The sequence below is a fragment of the Pituophis catenifer genome, unplaced genomic scaffold (assembly GCF_029215685.1).
Source record: "Pituophis catenifer annectens isolate HBS135680 unplaced genomic scaffold, rPitCat1.0.hap2 SCAF_6, whole genome shotgun sequence".
Classification (NCBI taxonomy): Eukaryota; Metazoa; Chordata; class Lepidosauria; order Squamata; family Colubridae; genus Pituophis; species Pituophis catenifer.
The window spans coordinates 40,107,065-40,131,721 of NW_027256886.1; the positions used below are offsets into that span (position 1 = coordinate 40,107,065).

At 35.4% G+C, this 24,657-nt stretch overlaps 1 protein-coding gene across 1 annotated transcript in view; it reads left to right on the top strand.

The window, feature by feature from the left end:
• The window catches only part of DGKD (diacylglycerol kinase delta), a 66,545-nt gene extending 43,870 nt beyond the window's left edge, over positions 1 to 22,675 (top strand). Inside the window, exons 7-30 of the mRNA XM_070946339.1 lie at positions 271 to 396; positions 2,173 to 2,275; positions 2,681 to 2,843; positions 3,940 to 4,048; positions 5,134 to 5,273; positions 6,171 to 6,255; positions 6,879 to 6,973; positions 7,064 to 7,163; positions 7,257 to 7,530; positions 9,187 to 9,348; positions 10,660 to 10,788; positions 11,398 to 11,494; positions 12,092 to 12,202; positions 12,358 to 12,454; positions 13,372 to 13,479; positions 13,887 to 14,000; positions 14,347 to 14,481; positions 16,578 to 16,729; positions 16,833 to 16,944; positions 17,039 to 17,131; positions 18,454 to 18,573; positions 18,788 to 18,902; positions 20,740 to 20,870; positions 22,135 to 22,675. Of these exons, the coding sequence (XP_070802440.1) occupies positions 271 to 396; positions 2,173 to 2,275; positions 2,681 to 2,843; positions 3,940 to 4,048; positions 5,134 to 5,273; positions 6,171 to 6,255; positions 6,879 to 6,973; positions 7,064 to 7,163; positions 7,257 to 7,530; positions 9,187 to 9,348; positions 10,660 to 10,788; positions 11,398 to 11,494; positions 12,092 to 12,202; positions 12,358 to 12,454; positions 13,372 to 13,479; positions 13,887 to 14,000; positions 14,347 to 14,481; positions 16,578 to 16,729; positions 16,833 to 16,944; positions 17,039 to 17,131; positions 18,454 to 18,573; positions 18,788 to 18,902; positions 20,740 to 20,870; positions 22,135 to 22,224 (2,961 nt within the window). The 3' untranslated portion in view covers positions 22,225 to 22,675. The remainder of the gene's footprint in view (positions 1 to 270; positions 397 to 2,172; positions 2,276 to 2,680; positions 2,844 to 3,939; positions 4,049 to 5,133; positions 5,274 to 6,170; positions 6,256 to 6,878; positions 6,974 to 7,063; positions 7,164 to 7,256; positions 7,531 to 9,186; positions 9,349 to 10,659; positions 10,789 to 11,397; positions 11,495 to 12,091; positions 12,203 to 12,357; positions 12,455 to 13,371; positions 13,480 to 13,886; positions 14,001 to 14,346; positions 14,482 to 16,577; positions 16,730 to 16,832; positions 16,945 to 17,038; positions 17,132 to 18,453; positions 18,574 to 18,787; positions 18,903 to 20,739; positions 20,871 to 22,134) is intronic.
• Positions 22,676 to 24,657: the final 1,982 nt, after the last annotated feature.

A 24,657-nucleotide genomic window follows, 5' to 3' on the forward strand; every position in this document is an offset into this window, starting at 1 on the left:
ACCCACAAGATAAACTGGTAAGCTGACAATCAGATTTGTAAAAATCTGCCCGGATATACACACTCTGTTCTACAATCTTGATATAATCCACCAGAGCTATTTTAGGCATTTAAGAAGGCAGATCTGTATTCCAAACTACATGAATATATGCTATTATTGAAAGTGTTATAAAATAAGGGATTTGTGTGTTCAGCATGTGAAGAAATATCTGTTTATATTGTAATGGCTCTTAAACCTGTCTTGTTAAAAAAATAAATTCTGGTTGAACAGATTTCAATGCCACATCAGTGGCTGGAAGGAAACCTACCTGTGAGTGCCAAATGTACAGTGTGTGATAAAACATGTGGCAGTGTCCTACGCTTACAAGACTGGCGTTGTCTTTGGTGCAAAGCCATGGTAAGTAATTATTGTGCATTGTTGAGTGATTCAGCTCTCCTTTGATATGTTACAGGTGTATTTTCATAAATTGAGGAAGCATTTCAAGTTTTTTTTTTCTTTTTTGCCAAATACCATTCTTCTAAGTAGTAATGAGAAAATGCCATTCATAATAAAATGTGGAACAATTGTGACCAAGAGTATCAAGCTGCAATAATGTTAGCACCAATAATTTTCTTATGTTGAATATTTATTTATTTATTTTATTTATTTATAATGTAATTTATATACCGCCCTTCTCCCGAAGGACTCGGGGCGGTGTACAGCCAATTAAAAACACAAGGTACAAACAACAGTTTTAAAATAGTTAAAAGTATTAAACAATTTCGGCCCAAATTTAAAACCCAAAATTTAAAACACCCAATTTAAAATCATTTACACAGATAGCCCTGCCTGGCGGAACAGCAGGGTCTTAAGGGCTCAGTGAAACACACGGAGGTCGGAGATCTTGCGTATTTCCGGGGGCAGTTCGTTCCACAGGGCAGGAGCTCCCACAGAGAAGGCCCTTCCCCTGGGTGTCGCCAGCCGACATAACTTGGCCGCTGGCACCCTGAGGAGTCCCTCTCTGTGGGAGCGAATTGGCCGGTGGGAGGCTATTGGTGGCAGAAGTCGGTCTCGAAGGTACCCAGGTCCTAAGCCATGGAGCGCTTTAAAGGTGGTAACCAACACCTTGAATCGCACCCGGAAGACCACTGGGAGCCAGTGCAGTTCGCGCAGGAGAGGTGTTACGTGGGCGCGACAAGTCGCTCCCATAACCACCCGCGCAGCCGCATTCTGGACCAGTTGGCGCTTCTGAGTGCTCTTCAAGGGGAGCCCCATGTAGAGAGCATTACAGTAGTCCAGCCAGGAGGTGATGAGGGCATGAGTGACCGTGCGTAAGGTGTCCCAGTCCAAAAAGGGCCGCAACTGGTGGATCAGGCAAACCTGATAAAAAGCCCCCCGGCTACAGCCGTCATATGTTCTTCTAAAGACAGCCGTGCATCCAGGAGGACACCCAGATTGCGAGCCCTCTCGGGGTGTGTGTGTAAAGATTCACCCCCAAGAGTCAGCGATGGCACCAGCTGGCTATATCGGGACGCCGGAAGCCACAGCCACTCGACTGTGGAAGGGTTGGAAGGGAAGGGTTGAGTCTGAGCCTATTTCTCCCCATCCAGACCCGCACAGCCTCCAGGCAGCGGGACATCACATCAAGGGCATCATTGGGGTGGTCTGGAGTGGAGATGTACAACTGAGTGTCATCAGCGTACTGAAGGACTCTCACTCCAAAACCACGGATGATCTCACCCAGCGGCTTCACATAAATGTTGAACAGAAGGGGCGAGAGGACCGACCCTTGCGGCACCCCCCATGGGAGGCGCCTCGAGGTCGACCTCTGCCCCCCTGCCAACACAATAAAGGAGATTTAGTAAATGTTTGGCTTGTTTACAAGTGCCTTGTTAAAAAAATCCCATTTGAAAAAGTAATAAATGTTCTTGAATCTTTTCAAATTTGGAATTTGAAATTTAACTGTGGCCTTGTCTTAATAGGCTGTCTTGTGTTTTGGCGAGACATACCTTAATTATGAAGTATTCTAATATAGGACAAGTATCACTGTATCTTCAATGCAAATTTTAAACATAATAAATTTCTTGATACTTTATGTCTGTATTGTTGTGTGGGAAAAATATTAGAAAAGCAAACGAAAAGTCAGAAACCAGGCACTATAAAATTTAGTGCATGTGATTTTTATTGTTACAGGTACATACCTCATGCAGAGACCTATTACCAACAAAATGCCCCCTTGGCCTTTGTAAAGTGTCTGTCATCCCTCCAACAGCTCTCAACAGCATTGATTCTGATGGTAAGTCATTACAATTGCTACTACTTGTCACAGGAGAAGAACAAGAGCAGGAATTAAGAAGTATTGTCTGTTGACTGAACATATTTATTGTTACGGCATACTGAGCTACAGTTAGATGAAAGAACTGGAATACCCAGTAATGGGATGGAAGAAATAGAATATTCTGGCTATCTGGACCCTTTAAAAAGATTTGCACTGCAACAGTTCATTGCAAATCGCATTTGCATTATTTCTGTTTACTTCTGTTTCAAACTAATTACTTATAAAATAACTTTTAAAAGTCAATTTGTTTTATTTTTTAGGTGAGGCCAAAATGGTAAAACAAGAGTTATAATAAATCTTCTGTAAATGTTTAATGATTATCTTCCTCAATCATTAATCTTCCTCAATTGTTTTTTCCTCCAGGTTTTTGGAAAGCCACTTGTCCCCCTTCTTGTACAAGCCCTTTGTTGGTCTTTGTCAACTCAAAAAGTGGAGACAACCAGGGTGTAAAGTTCCTACGAAGATTCAAACAGCTGCTAAATCCTGCACAAGTCTTTGATCTTATGAATGGAGGACCTCATCTTGGGTAGGCAAATTGTATTCTAGTTTTGAAAATTAACCATTCTTATCTTGTGCTCAGAATAACCAATTTGAAACAGTTTTAAACATTGGTTTTGGTGTGGGCATATAGCTAAAGTGCATATGTTTGATCTGGAGATGGAATTGTGTTACAAACCAAAGTTTTTCAACAGTGGAGGAGCAGAAAAAATATTAGGACTATTGAGTGATGGCACATAGTTCAGAAGAAATAGGAAAAACTGATTGCTGGGAAATTGAGGGGGTTGAATTAGTAGGTGAGAACAGGAGAATAAATGGGTGTTGGCTAAGAGTGAATAATGAGGATTGGGAAGAGACAGTGGAAGAGAGTAGAGGGTATTGCCCTATTCTGTTACAGCAACCTTCCAGATTTTTTATTGGCTGAAACCTGTTACTTCTGCCAAATCACAATCTTTCTAAAATGGTTTGACTGAACTGAAGTGCAACATGTTTGTTTCACATTTATATTGAGCTTACTTCTATATATCAAAATTTGTTTGTAAGGAATATTGCACTGCCATTATTATTTAGGTTATTTTGGTGATAAATTTTATCAATAGGTATGGACAATGTTAAACATAAATGCAGTCTTCTCAGAACTGTTGTCATTTCCTTATATTTAATTGTTTTAATTGATATTTAATTATTTTTTAAGAAGAATTATTTCATATGTATAAAGTTACTTTAGATAATTTCAAATTATTTATCCAGCCTAGTATCATAAAATTTGCCACTGAGGGCCTTTAATTTAACATCTGCTTGCAAAGCAAGTGCTCATTCATTGAGCAGTTGTCCAATGTGTATTTATTCCATTCACATCTAGCATAAAAATAATAACTTATCCTTTATAAGGCTCCATAACATCATTTGTGTGTTGAAATGCACAAAACTGGATTTTTTAGACGTATCACTTAATAAAGAACTGTACTTTGTGTTCATTATATGACCCTGTAACTCAGAATTTATTCAGATTAATTAAAATGTTTTAATTATTCCTGTGCAGAAAATGCATACAGTGGATTTTAATTCCTAGCACTTTCAAATTTGAATAAAATCTTTAATGGTAATTTTTTTTCCCTGTTCAGTTTACGTTTATTTCAGAAATTCGACACTTTCCGAATTCTGGTGTGTGGTGGGGATGGAAGCGTTGGATGGGTTCTCTCTGAAATTGATAGCCTCAGTCTCCATAAACAGGTGCCTTTCTAATCCCAAAGTGTTTATCCCTATGTGAAAAAGGATAAATCCCCCCCAAAGGTCAAACATTTATGCCAAAATGTTATGAAAAATAATGAAGTATTGAAAGTTTATATGGCAATTATGGGATTTTCCATTTTAATGTGAGTTGCAGCAATTTGTTCATTAATTTATGTGGGACTTAGCGATAAAATCATAAACCCTTGAAAATCCAAAGGTACTCTCCTATAAAACTAGCAATTTATACAGAGTTGGTCACCATAAGCAACTTTTTAGATCATTGCAATTCCCAACCCTTAGTCATACTTTCATGATAAAACTGAGAAGCCCCATGTTGTTAATTAACTGTGCATAAACAGCCTGGTAAATGGGGTTCTGCCATGATATATTTGAAAGGATTCCTGGGCTGCTATTTCATTAGCCTTAAAATGGCTATTTTCTTAGAAAATACTGCTAATTAAGCACAATTATTTATTGTTTCAAAATAGCAACAGCATCATAGCAGTAAAACTAAAATGTTAAACTTTGGCCAGAGATTAAACGTATTGTTAATAACATCTGTAATTAAAATTAGTTAACCATCCACCCCTACAGTATTAAAAAATAGCAGCTTTGTTCTGGTTGTTGCCAGGCCTGTAAAAAAGGAAAACAAAAACTTTAAATACTTAGAAAAGTTTTAAAATAAAAGTTATATAATAATGCATTCATGCAATCCAAAATTACAGTGAGGATTGAAGAAATGATGAAAAAGACTTCATTGTTTTCAATAAGCCCTTTTGAACAAATCTGTTAAAAGAATGATGCAGAAAAATATTTAAATAAATAAATACTGTATGTATAAAGGGAGTGCACAAATTAGATATTCACTGAGGAACCTCCAGTTGGCAGAAAATAAAAGGGAGAACATGCAAAAATGTGGATATATTATGAATGACACATTAACCTTTTTATCAGGTAATTTTATTTCATGCATCTTTATGCATTAATGAAATTAGAAAGAGTTTCTTCAGTGTTTCTCTTTTGTGACTGTTTTCAATAAAGCTCTTGGTTATGCTATGTTTTTCTTTTTCCTTTCCTATATGTAGTGTCAGTTGGGTGTCTTGCCTTTAGGTACCGGCAACGACCTTGCACGTGTGCTAGGCTGGGGATCTGCTTGTGATGATGATACTCAACTTCCTCAAATATTGGAAAAGCTGGAAAGGGCCAGTACCAAAATGCTTGATAGGTAAATGACATTATATAGTGCCATTCACTATCTGAACTTAACACCAAAAAAGATCAGCCACTTTAGAAGACCTAAGTAAGAACATCCTTTTACATAAGTTGATATAAAAGGCCTGATTAGGTAGGTCAGTTGCATTGCTATAGTGTGCCATTCTGCAGTCCTGAAAATGGCTGTTTAAGTAAAAGCTTTTATATTCCAAGCTAAAAAAGTATATGTCTGCCTTTTACAAATTGGCAGAATGTGTTCAAGTTTAATACTGCAATGGGTATTTTTTAAAAAAGTATTAATCTAATTTGTTTGATTTATAATTTTAATGTTCATTATCTGATTTACTTGGGTATTATAAATGGTAATATTCAGAATAGTGAAGTCTGAAAATTTTATCAGGATATATGTCTTGCCCTGTAACAATATTAGTCACATACTACTTAATAATTATGCATTAAATGTTAAACTAAGAAGCATTAACTCTGTTTTTAGTATGGTATTTAAAATTTTATGATTTCTGTAGCAGTCAATACTTGTGTAATTATGTACTATGATTAACATCTCTTGTGTATTCAGAATTTCTTAACAGTAGTAGGAATTGCTTTGGGTAAATATTACTGTCTACTTTTGCTAGTAAATTACTTTTGCTAGTAATTTAAGGCCATTTTACTGGATGTAGGGAAAGTGAACTTCAGTGCTTACTCTGCATGAATATAATGTATGTGAATTTATGTATGTTATCTAAATGTAGCTATACATATATGTGCCCGTGAATATTCATGCTTACTGATCGTGAATTCACACATTTTTGATCAATTTAAAAGATAAAAATCAGCTATATCTGCTATGCATTTTTAATAGTAAACAATTTGATTTGTAGTAATTTGTGTAATAAATCTTTTTTACTAGATGGAGTATTATGGTATATGAAACAAAACTCCCTCGTCAAACATCAGCTACTACAGTTCTTGAAGATTTCAGTGAAAGTTCTGAGGTAGGTAATTATTAAACAGGAGAAAGTATAAAGAAAGAAAATTAAGCTGGAAAACTGAAGTAATAAAATAAAGCAAAAATTCAAATGAGTATTAAAATATATAATCTATAGAGCACCTACATAATCTTTATGTAGGTGAAAAGTATTCACAGAGGTTCAAACAAAACCATTGAACAGGGATTTGAAGTTTAAAATAGGAGAAGGTAAAGTTAGATATAAAGCAGGGGTATCAAACTCACGGCCTGCAGGCCGGATGCGTCATACACTGACCACGTCCACCCTCATTTTAGCAAAGGAGGGAAAGTCGCGATGTGTCACGTGATGACAATGTGATGCCGTGGGTTTGACACCTCTGTCACATGTTCCGCATTCTTGTTTTATTGCAGTCATTTCCCTTATCTGAATATGCTATAACTTTTATTTTAGTTTTTTTAAAATATCTGTAACCTGCCCCCATCAGAAAAGATGCTTTTCTATCACATTGTCTTATCTTGTATAATGTTTCCCATAGAATAAATTGAAATCATGACGTTGTGCTTATTGAGCATATATAAATTAGTTCTAATTTCGTGCTTTGCATTATTGGCAGAAATAATACAATTTTCTCTCTCTACTTTCACAAGGTACAACAGATACTTTTCTATGAAGACTCTGTGGCTGCTCATTTATCCAAAATTTTGACATCTGACCAACACTCAGTAGTCATCTCATCAGCCAAGTAAGTACTAAGAAGAAAGCTTATCTAATAGAAGCTAGATGTTGTGAATGAGAACTGATTATTACTATATATTTCTTCTGCCTTCTTTAGGGTGCTCTGTGAAACAGTGAAAGATTTTGTAGCTCGGGTAGGGAAAGCATATGAAAGAGCACCAGAAAGTTCGGAGGAGTCAGAAGTGATGGCCAGAAAGGTATTTGGAAAAAAAAAATTCAGTTTCTTTCTCTCATACACACATAGACCCATGCTATACAATTACTGTACACATTTTTCTTTCTACTTGTAGTGCTCTGTTTTGAAAGAGAAGCTGGACTCTCTTTTGAAGACACTGAATGAAGAATCTCAAGCTTCATCATCTTTGCCAAACCCACCTCCCACCATTGCAGAAGAAACAGAGGATGGTGATGGTTCTGGCATTGCTTGTGATACTTCTACTGAACTGTCAGCAGGGTCATCCTGTATTGCTCGTACTCAGATATTTAGACCACGTGAACAGCTAATGTTGAGAGCCAACAGTCTAAAAAAAGCCATTCGTCAAATTATTGAGCATGCAGAAAAAGGTAATTCAGCCACTGCCTGAAAGAACTCTTTATTATCTTTCTATAGACTTGGGATTTAAAAAAGAAGTGCTGTGTTCTGAAAATTATATTATTCTACAGCAACTAATTAACTATCCATCTAATGTCACATTGTCCAATGTAGACCAAAGCTTCATATTGTCATATTTATCAATTCTTGAAGACCTCCAGAACTTCTAACAAGGCAAGAATTCCCTTTATAAAAGCCATGCTAATTTGCTTTTAGTAGGTCTTGTTTCACATTTGTCAAGTAAATGCCCTCCAGAGTCTTCAGACAATAATTTACAAAATTTGTAATTTGCTGAGAATGGTAGCACCGGTTTTAATTCAGCATGGTTGTTTTTCATTTATTTATACCAGCTTTTTAAGGATTTTCCAAGTCAGATTCCAATATATAATGATACAGTACAAAAATAATATTTTTTAAAAAATAAAACATCATAGCAATAAGATCAATAACTAATAAGAGATAATAACATTAAAATTATGTGAGTGGAAGCAATAGTAAATAGATCTACTTTTTGTATCCATTTTAAGGTTTGTAATAATACTTTCCTGTAGAATCAAATAAATAATTAATTACTAATATTGAAATTCTTGGTAATGTGGCATTTGGACCTGGTAATTTATTAATTTTTAATTCCAAATAAATAATAAATGGTATAACCTTGCATTATATTGCTAGTCGTAACCCAGTTTTACATGGTGTTTTGTTCTATAAAAAAGGTTTTTAAAAAATAATCTTTTCTCCCTAAAATATCTTTCATTTGATTTCCAGAAGTGCTGTGTAGAGTTTCAAAAGGGTGCTTCAATTTATGATGCTCTAGTTAAAAAGCTCTTTCAGATATGCTACTTCAGTCCAGATACATAAAGAGCTTCTGTACTTGTACTATGTATGTACAGAATCCCATTTCCAGTGTTCATTTTTTAATCACTTTCCATCCTCCCTTCTGTTAGGTATGCCAGAAGTTTCCCTCATTTGTTTGCATTTTCAAAATGATTTTGTAAACTGCTCTTAAGTGTCCTCTTGTGGCTGGATGTTCTAGCACATGATTGTTTAGAACAACTTTCAGCAATGGGGCCTCATACTATCCGTGTACAGTACAGGAAGTTATATTCCAGATTGAAATAATATCTTCAATCTCTGGAAGATACATTTATTTATTCTTGAAAGCAAACACCCCTCTATATTTTTATAAAATATAATATTTTTTTCCTTTCATCACTAAAAGGCTCCTTCTGGTGCCACTGCTATGTTCTATTATCTCCTCCCTTTCTTCCTTTCCAACTGCCTTCCCAACTGATGTAGATCTTTTGTATAGAATGGGGTTGAAATATTTCACCCTTGCCTATAGTTGTTGCTGCTGATAATATGTCCCAGTCCACCATGCTATAACTTTCACAAAAACAACTTTACACTGCACTGCATATTTACCAAAAAATAATAAGCAACCAGATTTTTCTTTTAGGGAGTATTGTTAAAAGCAAATGATAAAAGCAAGATAACCAATGATTTGAGCATTCTCCCATCTGATAAAGCTAACTTGAGTTACTACCTTGATGAAAATATTTTGTTTGGCTAGTTCCCTCAGTACAGCATGAGCAAAGATACCTGACTGTCTCTGTTTTACTTTGTAGCTGTTGATGAACAGAATGCTCAAACCCAAGAACAGACAAGTTTTCTTCTGGACTTTTCCACCCCTGAAGAAGGAAAGGATCTAAGGAATGAGAACAAAATCAATTTACAGTCTTCACACATTGGCAACTATGGATTTCCAAAAGGGAGAAGCCATCGGAAAGGTAAACCTCTTCTGTAGACCAGTTTATTTATCTCCAGTTTCCATATAAGTATTTAATAAGGCTATTTCATTCATTCAGATCTCGGATGTCTTCTGCTTGTGTTCCCTTTATTTTTTTGAGCAGTATATATTGTTTTAATAGAACAAAAGAGATACAGAAAAGGGAACTCTTCAAAAGGAATGGACCTTAGATCTTCTGGATCTGAGCTCTGTTTCTGCAGCCTGCCAGATGAGTTCTCCTTCCTTCAGATAGTAAAGAGCCCTTTCACACTTGAAGGGCTGCCTGAAGCTGGAGGTGTGATTTCAGCTCCATACATAGCTAAAATTCCCTCCCAACAGGTAGTCCTTTCTCTCTCAAAGATGTGCCTGCTAGGAGGAATTCATAATTCTACAGTAGGTGACAGCAGCTTGCAACCTTCCCTGTTGACTTCCTAATTAACTTTCTGGGGAAGCTAGCAGAGAATATTGCAAGTGGCAATCACATTATCACAGGGCACTTGGCAACCGGCCATAAATGCGAACAGATTGCCAAGCTGTCAGATCGCAAACTTGACTGCTGGGATGGTAGTGCTGCAACATTTTTCGATGGCCAAAGGTACTTTACAGGACATGCAACCTCCATTCTATGGCCCTCATAATTTCAGACTGTTGTTAAATGAATGGTCGTAAGTGAAGAGTTACCTGTACTTCAGTATATCCAATGTTAAAGCATTTTGCTCTCTTCTGTTCAGTCAAATTTAAGTATACTTCTCCTTCAGTTGCAATCTTTAATTCTTTCTGGTTAACTCTAGTGTTTAACCTTCATATTACCATTTTAAGAGCCATGGTGGTGCAGTGGTTACAATGCAATATTGCAGGTTAATTCTGCTGACTGCCAACTGCTAGAGTTCAGCAGTTTGATTCTCACCAGCTCAAAGTTGACTCAGCCTTCCATTCTTCCGAAGTTGGTAAAATGAGGACCCAGATTGTTGGGGGCAATATGCTGACTCTAAACTGCTTAGAGAGGGCTGTAAAACACTGTGAAGCGGTATATAAGTCTAAGTGATATTACTATTGCAGGTCTTTTTAAAAGAATTTAAAATGACAGCAAAAAGAAGGATTCTTACCATTGATTTCAAAATCTTATTTCAAACCCTTTTGGATTTGTTTGTAACTTTCCAAAATCAAAACTTCTAATTATCCTTTTGCTGTTTACTCAAAAAGAAAAGAATATCTGGTGAGGATTCATAGTGAACTAGATGTCTCTCAGGGAGCAGGGACAGCATTGCAGCAGAGATTGATCGTATGCTGTAGTCTTTTTTATATTTTTCAGTAATCAAGTCTCCTTGTGAAAGACTAATAAATAAAGGAAGTATATCAGTAGGAAGCTCTGCCTCTCTTCCTCCACAACCAGGAAACAGGGACAGCTTGCCAATGTTGAATGCAAAGATCATCTACCCCCGTGAGTTCAATACAACTTTTTCCATCTAATCAAAATATGATTGCCTGATTATATAAATGAATGTTTTTCCACTGTATTTCACATTGTTTCAGACTGTCAGTGGTGATCACATAAATCAAGTAATCTTAATCACTTTAGGTCCAGAAAATGTATCAGCCATTATAGTTGTTTTGCATACATTAAAAAATTCATCCTTGTAAATACAGGTATAATTAATACCATATTGTGCTAATGTTTTAAATTAGGACAATGTTTTAAAACGTTGAAACAAACTTTGCTTTCAAAGATATGTGGAAATCATTCACAGCTTTCCAATGGATGATATAGGGAAAACACAGGAAAAAGCGTTGGAATCTCTTTATGTGAACTGAAAATGTGCTTGAATCTCTTTCTGTGTAGGACTACTACTAAACTTAGTTTTTTTATTAAAAAATCAAGGTCTGTTTCTTCATTACCTTTCAACAATAGTAGAAACGTGAGATGATGTCTTATACTTAGAAGTAATATCTTGTTGATTTTGCAGGTAAACTTAATTTGTAAGTCTGCTTTGTTTTGCCACACTTCTTAACTTGTATAGTATTTCCTGTAACTTCTACATTCTATTGGCAGATATCCGTGCTGGGACATCAGGCTCTCTACCAGGAGGTTCTGTCATCAGCCGGTTGTTGATCAATGCAGATCCATTTAACCCTGAGCCAGAAAATCTGTGAGTGTTTAAACAGGAATAAAGGAAATAGAACTTCTCGCTACTCACTATATATAAGTTAAAATAAGGATGTTATTATATATTTAATATTTGTTACTAGCTGGAATACAAAGAAGGCTGAAAATATCTTTAAATAATGTACATAGATAGATACGTAGCCATTACAACATTCAGGTTGAGCACACTGAGCTCAGAAAAAGAATAGGAATAAGCAAAAGAAATTAGAAGTCAGAGTTAAGCTAGAGGATGTAGTCTACACCACCATTGTTCACTATATTTCTCTTTATCGTTCAGTTTTTGGCCAACCATGTTTCTGATATCTCCAAGAACAAATTCATATATTGTTGTTCATTCAGCTTCTACTTCGTTTTTAGTTCTGTTGCTTATTTATTCAATGGAAGTCATATATTTGTGTGTGTGTGTGTGTAGGATGCCACCCAGAGTTACTGTAAAAGTGAGTTTGGTGGAATATAAGTAAGTAAGTAAGTAATAAGTAAGTAAAGAAATACAGTGTTGCAAATGGATAGAAAATAGAGAGGATGCTACACTATTCCATCACATGAAAACAATTTGTTTATGATATAATTCATCTTGCAGTGATTGCTACATAGAGAAATGTGTCATGAATAATTATTTTGGAATTGGCTTGGATGCAAAAATTTCTTTGGATTTCAACAACAAGCGTGATGAACATCCAGAGAAATGCAGGTACTGCAATCTATTTTAGATTGTTTTAAATTTTTTCCCTAATAACTGCAAATATAAATCTACATTTCCTTTAATACTTATTGTTGTATAAGTATTGGTGACATTTTAGTGATAATTTTGATATATTTAATTTTACTTTTATTTTCCATTATCAGAAGTCGTACAAAAAATATGATGTGGTACGGAGTTCTTGGGACAAAGGAGCTGCTACACAGAACTTACAAAAACTTAGAACAGAAAGTTTTGTTAGAGGTAATGTATTTAAAATAGCCATAGCCTTTTGAACAATTATTTGAAGTGAACAGATGAACTCTTTGATTGTGCGCTATGGTTTGTGATTTTCATATTATAAGACATCTTTTAAACATACTTGAGTGCCTAAAAGTAGTTTTCTGAGAAAACTCAGCTTGCAGTTTTAGAGGCCTTCCCAGGCTGCATGGACAACACTTCCATTGAGATCGCTGGTTAAACAGAGTAGCTGTACATGAGCAGTTAAGTTGGAACTATCTGAGAAAGACCCCAAACCGCCAGCCTGAAACTACTGGAGGGCTCAGCTGCCTCAATGCTTTGAAGAAATGCATTTTGACACTGTGAAATGGTCTTTGAATGTTCTGCACCACCTAACTTTTTGCTCTATTTCACTGATGCTTACTGATACAAATACCGAATTGCTGAATTTGCTGAGCATTGCAAATCATTTATATATTTTAATGCAAAATTATGTTAAATGAAATCACCCTGTTAAACTTGATGGACCTGTTCACATTATTAAAAATGTATTGTTTCTTTAATTCATTTTTGTGTATCCATAATAGAAGTTATTTAGAAATGACTTTGGAATTTTAAAGAAAGATTGCAATGAATTCCCCTTCATTATTTTATTTTGATAGAAAGATGAGGAAAGAGGTAACTTTCAGATTCTTGTTTAAGCAAATGCTAACATCTACACAGGGACCAGCTCATTGGTGAGAAATATTAAGATATTTCTTTAAAAATTCTAATTATAAATATTTTCTTTCATCAGCAATGATAGCATGTAGAATGTGTAGAAATGAATTTTGGGAAAATTACAGTTGCCTACGTTCTCTAGCATTTCAAAGGTGGTTTTCTAATCAAGACTATGAAACTGTGGTTAAAAGTTTACATAAAATTGGCTTTATATCGTATAGTGTGATGGGCGTCCAATCCCTTTGCCCAGTCTTCAAGGAATTGCTGTCCTCAACATCCCCAGCTATGCAGGAGGCACAAACTTCTGGGGAGGAACTAAAGAAGATGATGTAAGTATTTTTCACCTTTTCATCTTTTTTTGACATTTTTTGAAAAAAATACTGAAACAAAGTTCTTTTCCCCTCGTTTCCATCTTTTCATAATTTTGTGAATTTAAAAGAATATTCTTGTAATTTCTATGGTTTTAATATATTTTTTTTTTTGACTAGCAGTAAGATGAAGTCAACAGTGGTGGCATGAAAAATGAAATCTGCTTCTTTTGCATTTGTCATTTTTTATTTTACTTTAAGAATGAAGAATATATTATTTTGTTCCATTTTCTGTAGAATTACAATACATGTATGCTTTTTAAACAACATGTCTGTATATTGCTTCCTTGTTTGTTATGATGGGGAGCAAAAGGAATCCATTATAGTTGAAGCAACTCTAATTTGTTTAATTCCCTTTGTTACTGTAGACATTTACAGCTCCTTCTTTTGATGATAAGATCCTAGAAGTGGTTGCAGTATTTGGAAGTATGCAGATGGCTGTCTCTCGTGTAATTAATCTTCAGCATCATCGGATAGCCCAGGTGTTTACTAGGTTTATTTTTATCCATAAAATGATTTCCTTTGAGAGGACTATAGAAAATTGAGTGTTATATAAAAGGTAAACCTGACAATTCTATATTAAAGGTTCAAGGATTAATAAAGATAGTAATCAACGAAGTTCAACATAGGTTGGTTTCTAAATAATGCTCTATTTTAGCTAGATCTTAGAAATTCCTACAGTTACTATGAGTAGTAGTATTTTTGGGGAAATCTTTTATTTATATTGGACATATAAAATATATTTGGAGTAACATAAAGCAGACATTGTTTTGTAAGTTCCTTTTACAATTTTAGGATGATATTAACACTAGATATATTTTTTTTTAGTGCCGAACTGTGAAGATTGCAATCCTGGGAGATGAGGGAGTCCCTGTGCAAGTTGATGGAGAGGCTTGGATTCAGCCCCCAGGATATATTTGGATTGTTCATAAAAACAGGGCACAAACATTAACCAGAGACAGGGTAAGAGAATCCACCTAACAAGAATATGTGTTAGATATCCAATGGTGGGATTCAATTTTTTTAACAACTGGTTCTGTGGGCGTGGCTTATTTGGGTGGGCATGGCTTGGTGGTCATGTGACTGGGTGGGCATGGCTATGTGTATAGGGACTACCCAGAGGGCTGAAAAAAGTGATTTCTGACAGTTCCTCGCACTTTTGACCGGTCCTCACACTTATGACCAGTCATCATTTATGCCCATTGCAGCATTCTTAACCATGTCACTCATTTCACAACTGCTTCTCTTCACCACGGTGACAAGATAGGGCGCAAAACGTAAAATGTGAGGACAGTTGTAAGTGTGAGGAGCAGTCAAAAGTGCAAGGACCGATCAAAAATAACTTTTTCAGCCCTCTGAGTAGTCCATATGTACAAAAGGACTACTCAGAGGGCTGAAAAATGTGATTTCTGATAGGTCCTCACACTTTTGATCGGTCCTTGCACTTATGACTGGTCATCATTTATGCCCATTGCAGCATTCTTAACAACCATGTCACTCATTTCACAACTGCGGTGCTTCATATGACCGGGTGGCTGTGGCCAGATGGTCATGTGGCATCGCTTCTTTGCCCTAATGACAGTTTGCTGCAATGGTCATAAGTGTGAAAAACTGTCATAAGTCACTTTTTCCAGTGCCATTGTAACTGTTGTAAGTCAAGGATTACCTGTACAAAAATACAAAAAGCTTCTTTGCTTGCAAAAAGCTGCCCTAAATACCAATTATTAGATTAGAAATACCTGCAAACTGGAGTTGCAAATCAGGGAGGGTGCAGAGCACCTTGAGGAATTAAAATAGTTAAAATGCAATGATAACTATCAGCACCCAACTCTTGCTCTTAAAGTGAAACCCTTTAGCAGAGAGGTCATTTAAGCTCTCCAGAATGAAGCAAAGGAGCAAACAGCATCTGTTGCTTGTTAAACCAATTACCAGAACAAATAGACACAGAACTAGTCAGATTTCCAAAGCTGCTTTTTTTCAGGAACAGAGATTAATATTTTTCCTTCCAAACAAAGCTGAATAGGGAAAATTATCTCATCACTAAACACAGGATTAAAGATCACCAAACACAGAATTAAACTTCACCAAAAACCAGTTTTAGACCAAAAATCAGAAAGGGTATGTAAACTCACGTTTGAATGTCAATCTTTCTAGCTAGCCAATAAGCCTTGCTGAATGTCACTCATCTTGGTTCCTTGTCATTAAAAGCTTCTGCTTCGTTATTCAATTATTTCTTCAAAGTGCTGATCATTGCACCCTGGCTGGAAGAACTCCAACAGGGGAGTATTTCCTCCCAACAGCGGTGTAAAAAGCTTAAAACAACCCTTCCCCTTTAAGAAAGTCAAGCAAAAAAAAAAATCCTCGATGGTAAGTCTAGGCAACTAGACTAGTCTAGGCAACTGCCGGAGAGACAGTTTCTGTAAGCAGGGCAATAAAGATTAGGTTAGGAAACAACACTGAAGGTTGTAATTCCTTACAGGTTTAATCCTTAATCAAGTGGGGAAAAAACAAAAGGAGATTACTTTTAACAACCTGTTCTCTGAACTGCTTAACTACTTAACAACCGGTTCTACCAAACCGGTGCGAACCGGTAGAATCCCACCACTGTAGTTATCCCACTTCACTTTGTGAATTTCCTTATTCAGTGCCAAGAAATTTATACCATCAATAGTAGTGGCTTTTAGATAACCACTGTTAAGGCGATTGCCACCATTTCTGAGCTTTCTATATATCTATATATTTACATCTGACTTTACTATTTGCAGTTTCTAAAACATATATTTCAGTAAGTTAGGAACTATGATTTATGCATTTGATGAAGTGGGCTTTTTTCTGCCACAAAAGCTCATATAACAATAATTTGTTACTCATTCAGATGCCCTATCATTCTGTTATTTTTTCTGCAAAATAAAACTTAACTCCATCTCAATCTCCAAACATGCCCAAATTTTTGGATGTAATTTTTATTATATACATTTCATAAGGAAAAAAACATATATATACTGTACACATACGTACACCAAAAGCAAATGGCCTCTTTTCCTTTCCTCTCCCCCTAGGCATTTGAGAATACCCTAAAGTCTTGGGAAGACAAACAAAAGTGTGAGCTGCCCAGACCTCCCTCTTTCACACTGCATCCTGAGATTATATCTGAGGAAGAATCAACTCATATTAATCAATTTTGCAGAGCAGCTGGAGCTCTGATTCACAGGTAAGGCCCTTTCCTGTCACCAGTAGAGAAGGTAATACCAGAATTAGACATCCTAGAAAGTTTGTTCTTTGCATTTCACCTATTCTCTTACTTTTTCCTACAGCATTCGAGAAATAGCCCAGGCATTCCAGGATATGGAACAAGAACTTGCCCATGCTGTCAATGCTAGCTCCAAATCTATGGACAAAGTATATGCAAAATCGAAGTCTACAGAGGTACTACTTTGTAATTTCCAGTGCATTTTGACTATGTTATATTGCCCTATTGGGTTTGTAGCTTCCAGTTCTTATACATACAATCTTTCTACAGGGCCTGAATTGCAACCTTGTAGTAGAAATGGTAAATAATGTGAAAGCCTTGCACAATGAAACAGAACTACTTCTGGCTGGAAAAATGGCCCTGGTAAGAAAGAAATAGCATGAAATATTTATGTTTGGTTGTGTTATTTATCTTATTTGTCCTTGCTAAGAATAATTTGCTTCATTATTGAAGTACATGACTTGCCTTCAACACTGGACAACATTTATCACTCTCCTCTCTGTAAATACTAGGTTCATTATTCTGATGTTGGCTTTTCATTCTTCATAAAGTTAATGGTTAAAAGGTGTGTGAATGAGTACCTGTCTGATCTGTCCTTGAATCTGCTCCCTTGCTCTTCTTCTTGTTTCCATTTATAAATTCCACAAAAGATCACTTGCCATTATAAAGTCCATTTTGGCCTCTTTCATTGAAATATTTGCACTTGCGACATAATTCCAGGAATTGTTCACAATTGAAAGTCGAGCACAAACCCTGCCAACAGACTGGAAGAAAACAATATTACAGGAACTACAGACAGTATTTCTAGCATAAAATCACCTACCACTTTGTAAACATAGTATCAACGATCTGTTTATAATTGGCCAGAGGCTTTAAAAAGGTGATTGACCTATTCTTTACACTTTTTCGCACCTTAGCTTTTAGATGTTTTAATTTCTAAACAAAATGTTACTAATTTTTTCTCAATACATATTCAAACATGTTAAGTGAATTCAGAAAAGGAAACTCAGATGTAGAGAAGGATCATTTAATATTAATTTTCACAAGATTCATTATAAATTCTGCATTAGCAGAATCCTCTTTAAAATCAAAGTTAAATAATTAAATAATGTAAGGTCTAACTTGTTACAAAGCTCATAATGCTGGCCTTTTGAATTTAATGAAATTAGCTAATTAATAGATGCGAAACTGATGCAAAGCAAAGAGCAAAAGGATTTCTGTATTCTTGGACAATAACACTATTAAGATTTGTTTTTCACATCAAGGTGCAATTGCCTGAAGTAGGATTTGTTCAGAGTATAGTTATTTGTCCATAGATTAAAAGTTTAAAGAGCAAAAGGCAATGTATGCAGCATGGTATTGCTGGGGAGAAAGCAAGGATGATTTATAAGTGTAGGAAGGTATGAAGTGTTGCATTGAATGGTTGAAGTAAGCTGGATTTGGTATATTTTTCTTTTGTAACCAAAAAAAAAACTTTATTATGAGCAAAGACCTTTGTTGTTGTTGTTTTTGCCATATTGTTTCTATGCCATGTTGTCTGAACATTGGAGTAGAATATTTAAGCAATAAAACAGAAAAAAACCATGATATTAATGTACTTTATGATAGTTCTGTTACAGGTTAGACAAGTCTCTGTTCAGATATTAGCTCTTAACTGTGTCTTCACATTTTCATTTCTGATGTAGCAGTTGGATCCTCCCCAGAAAGAACAGCTCCAAGCTGCATTGACAGATATGGACTTTCACATAAGGAAACTAGCAGATATTCCATGGCTGTGGCAGCTCATGGAGCCCAGTGATGAAGAGGTAATTTGTTAGAGGGAGTATCTAGGGCCATGCCTGTTGAAAGATGGTGTTCTTGGAGTGATTTAGAGCCCCAGTGGGGGAACAGCACAATGGAAGTGGTTGATTGAGTAACAACAGATTCTAGAGTCTGATAAAATGAATGAACACTGGGGATGGGGGACGTCCTATATAAATTGAAAGTCTACAAAAATATTGTGGTTTCTTTTTTCTATAGAACCAAATGCTGGATTATTCTAAACGCAGCCGAAGTGGCAAATTTCGTCTGGTGAAATTTAAAAAGGATAAAAACAACAAGAATAAGGAAACAAGCAGTATCTTGGGATTGCCGGGTACCATCTGCATTTCCTCTTTGCCTTTCTTCACATCCCTATATATCCAAATGTGTCCATGTATTTAGGTTTCATTTCCACAAGAAATAATGCCTCTCTTCTGATTCCCTAAATATTCCATACTTTTCTGCTGTATGTCTTCTTTTCCTTTATATTAAACACACATTTTACTTTCCTGGAGCAGATTACTGTATTTATAGTTGTATCATACTTCTAGATTGAATAAAGTACAGAAACTAAAAACACACTGCAAATAGAATTTAGGACTTTGAAATACTGGACATTTTTGGATGGTCAGAGAAGCTTATTGGAAATGTGGAAATTTTAAAAACTGAAGTGACTGTTGAGCCCAAGCCTGCATAACTCCAAATCTCCCCTGCTAATGTTTCCAGATTTGGTTATTGATTTTCTCTCATTGATTCTCTACCAGCCTTTAATCAAAGTCTTATATCTTATTGCCCCGGGATTCTGCATCTTCATTGGTGCATCCTGAGCTTTAATTTTCATTGTTAGTATGGCATAAAAAAAAAAAAACACCTTTTCAAATCAAAGTTGAAATGGAATCAGGGTAATTTTTTCCCAATTATATTAGTTGATTCGTTGGCTTATATCTCTCAGCATTCTATGGAGCTAATGATATCATTTATCTTCCCACTGGTTTCTGACATTTTAGTATTCTCTCTTTTCCCTTTAGCTTTTTAGATTCTCTTATCCTCTCTCTTATTTAGAGGCTAGTAGAAAGGCTGGATAGCTGGCTGTTTTTGTCCAGACATTTTTTTTCCCTAAACCACAAAAATAGCGTCCATATAGATACATTGATTGCCTTGGCAGATGCAAGGGATTTCTTGGTACAGATGCATGCAGTAAGACTTTGTTCACAATATCTGTTTCCTTGATATAAGGAACTAGAAAGACCATTAATTCTTAAGTTTCCTCTATTCATGAGCCATTACTGAATATTAAAGAAAATTTACTGATTGGATTTAAACCTTTATTAAACTGTGATAGAAGGGTCTAAATCCAAGATGTGTTATAACTAAGCCTTTTACCAAGATTTCACAGGCTTTTGTTTCTTGGTTAATAACAAATCTAAATGAAATGTAGGAATCTAATAATTTCTTCTTTAATCCAATTTCAGACTCATGTTATTATAACACATCTGTTTGAACATGGGTTTTCTTTGTCAGAGGCTATATAAGGATGAGTCTCAGAGATTAAACTCTTTAAAAACTGATTACCAAAATGTACTATATGGAAAAAGTCATCTCCAGACAGTATATGGATAACAAGATCTGGAACATAGGCTTGTAGAATTTTCATACAGCAAAGGAAGTTCATTCTGTCAGGATTAACCAAATATGTTTGAGCTAAAAATTTAGGACACACATTTTAAAAGGTGGAATTTTGCCTTATGTCAATGTTGGTCTATTTTGATGACAAAAGTAAACTTGGATAAACAAATCCCCTACATTTTGCATCATTTTTTTTCCTGAATAAATTTTATTAATATAGGTAGACACTTCTTAGTATTGCAAACATTCAAACTTCTTAGTATTTGCTTTTGAGTAAAAGCATGTGGCCCTGATTTGGAAGTGCAAACTATTGGCACATTACTTCCTTGACCTCAGAAATTATCTAGCCTCCATTTAAGACAGTGTCTATAACTTTTTAGCTTTTCCTTATTTTGGAATCAGTGAACTATTCTTTCTAAGATATGTTAATATTGTTTTGCCTTTCACTTTTGTGCTTCTTTGGTGTTTGCTGCTGATCATCTTTTTCACTACCTTTCCTCTGGGCTTTGGGGTATTCAACGTCCCTGCTTTTCCATCTCTGACAGTTCACCTCTGGGGAACGGAGGAGGTTGCAGCCTGGCTTGAACATCTCAGTCTTTGTGAATATAAAGATATATTCATCCGGCATGACGTCCGGGGCTCTGAGCTCCTGCATCTGGAACGGAGAGATCTCAAGGTACTTTCATAAAGAACTCATCAAAATAGCCATTTGTATTTACATGGCAGGCTCTGCTGACTGTGCTTGGAGCTGGTCTGCATAGGTGGATTTAGACAGAGTAATTTATTTGTTTTTAGGTTAGAAAAGAAGAAGTTCTTGGTAAAATACCCACACCAAACCTTAGGGTATAGAGTATACCTGAAATTCAGCATTACTGCATCTCCTAGAATCAACTCTCATTGCTTGAAATATATTATTCCTGTATAATTCCTTGATAAAGTATATATTGTTATTAAATAGTAACTATATTTTAATTATTGCTATGAGGAAATGTATGCTATTCTAGCCAGAATATAGTTTTAGGCTAGTGCAAGACAAATGAATTTTGGTTCTATGCAGAATTCAACTCCACTAATAATAGGATTCATGCAAGTACAACTGTCAATATGACTGTCACACCAGTTCTGGATGAATTCACAGCTTTGTTGACAATGAATACTATCATAAAATTCTCTTGTAGATTTATGCTTCTTATTACCATCAAACAGTGACAGCAAAGCTACAGATCTAGCAGGAAATCAAAACTAGATGCAAGGACTGTATGAGAATGGTTGGGAGAAAGTGAAAATAACAGAAGGGGAATAGACATAAACCATCAAGAGATAGAAAATAAATCCATTGGCAGGTAATCTTAGGAATAGCAATTCAACTCAGGTGGCAAGAAATCTAGGAAGAAGCAACTTATTACAAATGAATTGGAAATTTATTTTTCAATTTACAAGATTATGTATCCCTGGATTAGCTTTAAAATACTTTACTGAGTCTGTGTAGTTCTACTCTGACTTTGACTATCTGTGTAGGGTTCGACACTAAGTAAACATAATATGCTAAGATTTATTTAGCATTGGGAAGATAATGATTCCTATGAACATAGAAGTATCTGGGGAGGATATGGGTAATTATAAAAGGTGTGGCTTTTATTTGCATTGAAATTACATGTTTTCTTGACTCATTTTATGAAATAATTTTTGTGTGTGTTGCTTGATTGCTGTTTGAATTAAGCTTTCTGTATTCCTAGTTTTGTTCCTGTGCAGTTTTTACCTGGCTGATAAATTTGTGCCTCTGAATGTCTACTTAAACTATATTCTGTAATATATCTTATTTTCTCAAGCACTGGTTTCTGAGATGCTTCTGCTTTTTTCTCATTTTTGGGAGGATTCAACCAATTCTACAGTTGACTACTTTTTCATGACCTAAGTTTATCCTTGTCATTTTTTTTCAGGATCTAGGAGTGACCAAAGTGGGTCACATGAAGAGAATATTACATGGGATCAAGGAGCTGAGCAAGAATATTCCTGTCACCGAGGCTTAGACACTGTTTTTGGAGCCTGCTTCTACCATTCCTCCTGATCTCTGCACAATTGAAAGCTGACAGGGCACATATGCTCAGGAGGTTGTCCCTGTGGAACAGCCAAATAGTATCAGTGTTCAGAGCTCACATCCAGCTTTTTATGGTGCTACTGTTCTGATGTGGCATAGAGTGCAATCTACTCTACAAGTCACACTTTGCTAGACTTGGCTTCCTCAGTCTCAGTGTCCTTTATTCAAACTTGGATACTCTTGATGCTAAGCATCCTCATTGATTCCTGTCAGTCACGATTGGTAAACCAACCTGTGTATCCACAACTTTTGAGGGAGAATTAAGTCACCAAAGTCAATGCTAAAGACTTTATGATTTAAGAATTGTGACAGGCATTAAGAGTAATGAAAACACCTGTTTTTCAAGCATGCACAATTCTAAAATTAGACGTTGAGAATGAAAAAAGGGCATTTGTAAATCTACTATTTAGGAAACTTTTAAAAAATTAATTCATCAATTATACAGTTAATACATAGCCTTTGTAATAACTGCCATAGGACTTAAATTAGGAAGAGACTCTTTTATAATGCATTTTCCTGACCGTCTTTTTTTGGTGCCAGAAATGCATATAACTACTTGTCTAAATCTGCCTTGTTCTTTTCTGGTTCTGCTGTCTAGTATTCATGGATGCTAATATTGTTGTTTGAAACATCAGTTCCTGGAGAAACCTGGGAAGGACCCAGAAATGCTCCAAGATAGCAGAATATGCTGATCCTTAACAGTACTGTTGTTCAATGCATATACATCAGAAAGTTAATTCTCCAGTTTTTTTAAAAAAATCTTGCTATGATTCTAATGAAAACATGTCACAGTCAAGTAGAAAACAGCACTTTATTGTTGATGATAAACATTTGGCAATTTCTTCCATTTCCCATTGAACACCTCAGGGAGTAAAATAAATACAATTTTAGGAAAAAATGCAGTAAAAAGGGATGAATTTCTAAACTTTAACCATAGAAGAATTATAGTACTTGCTATGTGTTTCTTTTAAAAATCATGTGAAATCAGGACTGCTTGACTAAATTGTTTTTATCCTGAACAGCCTACCTTTCTCTTTTGACATAACCTGGCATTTTTTTTCTTTTTAAATTTATGCTGAAGTTGAGAGTCAGCACTCTTTCAATATCTGCATTTGCAGAGTTCTGTTATAATTTGAGTTCTCATAAAAAATTAGCTTTTAAACTTACATTAACACCATCGCATGCCAAGATATTAATAAGTAACGATAATTTTCTATCTTGGCCTCTTTTTTGTTGACTTCTATAGTTAAATCCGTTTCTACATAATGGAAGTCCTGAATCCCAAATTTCATGAACAGTATAGCTGCATCAGATTGATACTATGTGTTATTTTTCTGCCTTACATGGTATTTGGAGTATCTAGTACTGTTTATTTGAAGCTGGGTTTTTTCCTAAGGAAGGAAGGAAGTATTAAAAAGTGCCATGATACACCAGAGCGTTCAATTTGGCAATTTAAAGTTTCTGTTTTATTGTATTTTTTTTATTTTATAAAAAAGTATAAGGTGTTCTGTTTTGAGGGCAAAAATACACTGTTGGATTGCTCAAATTAATATTTCTTGGCACTTCATTAAAACATGAGCCATAACATTTGAATTGGTCCATTAAATTTCAGAGAACTAGGTGGAATATAAGAAAAAGTATTTACCCTAGAAAGTGCCAATGTCGGAAGTAACCGATTGTATTTTAATAACATACTGTGAAATTTGAAAAAACCATTAACATTTCAGTTGTAAATAAAATCTCCTGGACTTACCACAATCAACAAATTTTATTGATTAGTCATCTAATCATATCAAAAAGCTATAAAACCAGTACAAAAAAAAGAGTAGGACAGGTATAACAAATCATTACCATCAATCTGCAACACCCAATCAGTTCTATATAGTCTGTTCTTTTTGAAATGGCTTTTGATATAAAAATTCTTGATATAAACAGTCTTGATAATGATATGCAGGTTTCTGCTCTGCATGAATAAGACCATTTTTTCTGGGTCACCCAGGGTTTTTTTAGTTTTTAAATAAAGATCTAAATAAATGACCCTTTCTGCAGAATATAGTTTGCAACCAAACTCCTGGACTCACCAAAAGTTGTTCCAGGAAACCATATTGTTTAACAGTGAGGTTTTAAGGACATAGCACAGACTGCAGATGAAAGAATTGTCCCTATCCCTATTTATATTTATCAAAGGGATTCCATTGGCAGGGACAGTTAACTGGATAAAATCTATTTGTGTTTGCTTTAATCTGGTTATACTTTTTGCTCCTGAAAGACCGCTTTTAAATTCATTGCAGTTATTTGTCAACTACATGGAAGTGCAGTACACTTCCATGCTTGGTTATTTAAGAAATAAATTCTCGGTATATGC